This window comes from Sinocyclocheilus anshuiensis, unplaced genomic scaffold, assembly GCF_001515605.1.
Source record: "Sinocyclocheilus anshuiensis isolate Anshui unplaced genomic scaffold, SAMN03320099.WGS_v1.1 scaffold518, whole genome shotgun sequence".
NCBI lineage: Eukaryota > Metazoa > Chordata > Actinopteri > Cypriniformes > Cyprinidae > Sinocyclocheilus > Sinocyclocheilus anshuiensis.
Window position 1 is genome coordinate 82,827 of NW_015544151.1, and position 4,667 is coordinate 87,493.

At 37.8% G+C, this 4,667-nt stretch overlaps 2 protein-coding genes across 2 annotated transcripts in view; both read right to left on the minus strand.

The window, feature by feature from the left end:
* Positions 1 to 1,905, minus strand: part of ppp1r21 (protein phosphatase 1, regulatory subunit 21) — a 23,593-nt gene extending 21,688 nt beyond the window's left edge. The window contains exons 1-2 of the mRNA XM_016495008.1: positions 1,748 to 1,905; positions 1,577 to 1,669 (exon numbers count right to left, since the gene is read on the minus strand). Of these exons, the coding sequence (XP_016350494.1) occupies positions 1,577 to 1,669; positions 1,748 to 1,811 (157 nt within the window). The 5' untranslated portion in view covers positions 1,812 to 1,905. The remainder of the gene's footprint in view (positions 1 to 1,576; positions 1,670 to 1,747) is intronic.
* Positions 1,906 to 3,332: 1,427 nt separating this feature from the next.
* LOC107695184 (protein phosphatase 1 regulatory subunit 21-like) overlaps positions 3,333 to 4,667 on the minus strand; it is a 22,409-nt gene continuing 21,074 nt past the window's right edge. Inside the window, exon 10 of the mRNA XM_016495001.1 lies at positions 3,333 to 3,353. Coding sequence (XP_016350487.1) covers positions 3,333 to 3,353 — 21 coding nt within the window. The remainder of the gene's footprint in view (positions 3,354 to 4,667) is intronic.

Genomic DNA, 4,667 nt, shown 5'->3' on the forward strand with positions numbered 1-4,667 from the left:
ACTAATCGATTCTTGGGATTTAAGAATCGATATCGTTCCGTAAAAATGAGAATCGATTAAAATCGAGATATCTATATTTTTTACCCAGCCCTAGTGTGAAGTGTCACTCACGGCACTGTCGTGTCGTATATCCGCAGGTGCTAGATGTTCCTCTCACGGTTAAGATCCGTACCGGAGTCCAGCAGAACTGCAGCATCGCACACAAGCTGATCACAGAGATGAAGAAGTGGGGCGTCTCGCTCATCACGGTACGATGAGTTCAGTCCAGTCAACGAGCAGCTCGTACAAACGTGACACCGGGGTTCTGTAGGTTTGATGGAGATAAATTGACTAGTCAGTAAAGAAGATTTAAGGAATAAATTGAAGGGAACACAATATGTCAATACATTCTCTAAATTTACACGTCTAGACCAGGGGTCTCCAACCTTTTTTACACCGCGGGCCGGTGACGTTTTGAAAATATTCTCACGGACCGGCTTTATAAATAAATAAATTTATAATTTATATAAGTGATATATATATATATTATATATATAGTGGTTCAATGGATCATATTGTGGTTTTTGAGTCACAGATTGGATGATTTTTCGGATAAGCAAAAAAAATATTTAAAGCACAGAGAATGAGAATGCTGTGAAGGCATAACTTTGACATAACTTTGTGTATGTATCTTAAATGCAGGGAGACGTGAAAGAGGAATCATTCGTGCGCTGTCTGAAACACGTCTCTATGCTTGTGCATGCTTAAAATTGCTTGAAGGTGTAAACTGGCAAATTAATCTGTGAATCAGATGAGTGCCGAACGCTGGGGTCTGGTCTGTACGGATCCCGTTTAACCCCTAATATATGACAGATCCGAGCAATCTTTCATTTACTAATTTAACACGAAATTGTCAAATTGCTACTCCATATCAATCGCATAGAACGGAAATGCATAATAAATAGAACAATCATTAATGCACAATAAATAACAAGTGTGTCATATCTGTACACATTTTTCTCAGAACGGTACTGGGTCGCGACCCGGTGGTCTAGACAAACAGTATGAGTTTTATTAGCAACACTTTAAAATCATAACCTTCTACAGATCTCTATACTTCTTCATTTTACATAAAAGTATCTTTACACAGAATATGGAAATAACTGTTAATGAAGCTTCTGATCACACTGCAAAAAACTGTTCATCAGTATTTTTGATTTGTTTTACAGGGCAAATGTCTAACGATTCTTATATCAATTAGATTAGGTAAGAAGTCCTGTTTTATGAGAAACTAAACAAAATGAAGTAAGTTTATGATTAAAACAGTAACTTAATTGAAAGAGAAAACAAGTTTTCATTGTCAGATGTTTGTTCTTGTTTTAAGCATAAACACACTTAGTTTTGTTCAATTCCTCAGACTTAATTTCTTCATTCTGCATCTCCAGTAAATGCCTTGATTTAAGGCTGTTCAGATATTTGCACTGGAAAACAAATATACATTTGGAGAATTTTCATGTTTTGCAGTGAGTGCAGCATTAAGAGCCCTGACTCTGACAGTGATGTGCGTCACACACGCTCTGGATCTGCGGCGTCTCACCTGTGGCAGCATCGTGAAGGCCGTGTAAACACACGCTCATCTGAGTGAAGACTGCGTTAGCACTGCTCTGACACATGGCATCTGAACACACACCTGCGGCAGAAGACAGCACTCATCAGTCACACACACACACACACACACTCGCAAACGCACTCGCACGCACACACTCACTGGGCAGGGCTAGCAGAGCCACGTAAGACTTCAGCTTCTGGAAGACGGCGGTCAGTTTCTTCATGTCCTTCTGTAATTGCCGGTTCTTGGACGCCAGCGCTGCCGTGCAGAGAGACGCCTCGCAGTCCTCCTCTAGACTGCACAACACACACACAAGCTCAGATTCATGACTGACATCTCTGAGACAAGAAAGCACATTGCCCTGCACTAATCAAAAAACTGCACTGCATTAACAGAGCTTGCATTTTAACACATTGTATTGTCAAGACTTGCATTTTCAGTGCGGAAATTCAACATGATTTTATATTTCAGCTGTGAACATTTCAATTGGAAATTGTAAGCTCTGAAAATACATTCAAATGCAAGCACTGTTAATTAAATCTTTTTTTTTTTTGCTCATTTAGTGCAATTCCACATTTTTGTTTCATTCATTTAAAGGCACAATATGTAAGATTTTCGTAAGAAAATATCCCAAAACCACTTGCACAGTATATTTCATGCAGTTGTGTAGCTACATTATCCCAAAAGTTCCCAAGGATTTGTAAATCCATAGAAATTCCCATTTTAAATAATGGCTCATCCCTGGTCAATGACGTAATATCCACGCTATCCTCAGTTTCCGCTTGTAGAAACTGTGGTAACTCACACACACAAATGCTGCTGTTCAGTTAAACTAAATCCATTATGGATGTTGCGAATAAAATGAAAATGAAATGAAAAGTGTTGACTGCACCATTAAATTTAGATCTGCTCAATGTTGTGCCATGTTTTTTTATGCATTTTTACAGTGTTGCACATTATAACCTATCCCACATGAGTCTGTTGAGCTTATGAAGTTTTTGTTCAGTGACTGAATTCAGCTCTCACATGAATTCTCTCATCATAAACAACAAGTGCAGATGTACGTATTGTAGGGCCTCTGTGAACAGACCACCAAATGAGCTATTGAACAAACACATTCCAACGCAGGATCTGGAGATTCCCCACATGGCCATCAAAAGGTTGTAAAATGAATCAACGGCCAGCTTGCCGCTCCGGAGGGCGTTCTGGACACCAGCGTGGTGAATGAGACAAACACACATTCATCCGGTGAATCAGCGGGTCTTTTGCAAAAAGACAAAATCCTTGCTGAAAACTGGTGCTAAATCTTCTTAAGCAGCTGAAAGCCAAATCTCTGCTTCTGCGATTTTCTCAGGTTTTAATTTAAGAACTAGTAGCAAATACTAGTCTTTTGGGACTCCATTCAAACCGTAATTCTCATTCCCTGAACTGTGTGTGTGTGTGTGTGTGTGTGTGTGTGTGTGTGTGTGTGTGTTTAGTAAAGACAAAATCCTTGCTGAAAACTGGTGCTAAATCTTCTTAAGCAGCTGAAAGCCAAATCTCTGCTTCTGCGATTTTCTCAGGTTTTAATTTAAGAACTAGTTGCAAATACTAGTCTTTTGGGACTCCATTCAAACCGTAATTCTCATTCCCTGAACTGTGTGTGTGTTTAGTAGTGTAGTTTCATGTATAGTAGAGTAGATCAATACATTCTTGTTGCTTGCAAAGAAAGGCGTCTCATGTGTTCTGATCATTAGCTACTGTCTCATGCCCAGATCTTGTTTACCTAGCTCACAGTTAATGAAATGATCACTAGCATGTATTATGACCTTTGGCCGAGGGAATAATATAAACATCAGAATTGGTATATACTAACTTTTAACTTTACGCTGGACGAATAGTTGATAAAGTGTAAAATATTAACTCTGAATCAGTTTTAATCAAGTTGATTCCAAATCTTTGGATTCGACTCCCATTGAACTTGCCCTAATTCCTTACAGTATGATGTAAGAGACTGATTCATCAAACCGTGTAAAGACAGCTTCACTGCTTATAAGGGGAGAGTTTTGAGAGTGCTTAAACTCGCGCTAGACTTAAGTCAGTCATAATGTTCTTTGCTTGCTTTCTCTGTATATTTGTTTCGCTGTTTGAATAACTGTGGAAGGTAGAGGCAATTAAAAAAATAATAAAAAAATGAATTCATTATCTCATCCGTGAACATCCTCCTTCACAGCGTCATTAAGTTTCGCCTTTGTTATTGTTTTGAAAATGTGACCTCTAGCCGCAAAAACTTACATATTCTGCCTTTAATGTAAAAAAAACAAGCAGCAGCCAACAAGCAGCAAGATATTTTGCGTCAGTCAGTTTCTGAATATTCTAAACATATTATATATTAAGGCTGGACAATATGACCTAAAATCAAAATCTCGATTAACTGAACATTATACCTCAATTACGATTAATGTACAATTATTTTATTATTTTATTTATTTATTTGCCCTCATAGTTCACTGACAAGGTTAGTACTATAAATATGCTCAACTATTAAAGGTGGGATATTTTTTCTAACGAAAGTTTGTGATTTTATAATAAAGGAAACAAACTATATATGGCATATTTCAAACAATTAAAATCAAAACACAAATTTCTTGAAATGAAAATGTATTCTGAAAAAAGTCAGATTTCAGTTTTACTGTAAAAAGCATATTTTCACGCTGCTCCGGTCGCTCAGATGAATCAGTGTTCTGTTACTGGACGGAGTCACAATACTACACACACGGGAGCTAGTTTTTAAGAGAAACTCAGGGCTGCCAGTTCAGCGTTGTTTTTTAATGAATAAAGCGATCGCCCTTAATGTGATTTTGGCAGAGGGGACACCCAACGAAGGGGAAAACTCTGTGAAAAAACGCGATTGGGCTAATTTTGAATAGCAATCGGCCTTGTTTTGTTTGGCGGACCTGGCACCCCTGGGGAAAGTATTAAAAGGATTTAAAAAAAACAAAATAACTGACGTGGGAAAATTACGGTTTGAGGTTGTGAATTCCGGCTTTCCCAGCCCTATTTTATATATATATATATATATATATATATATATATATAT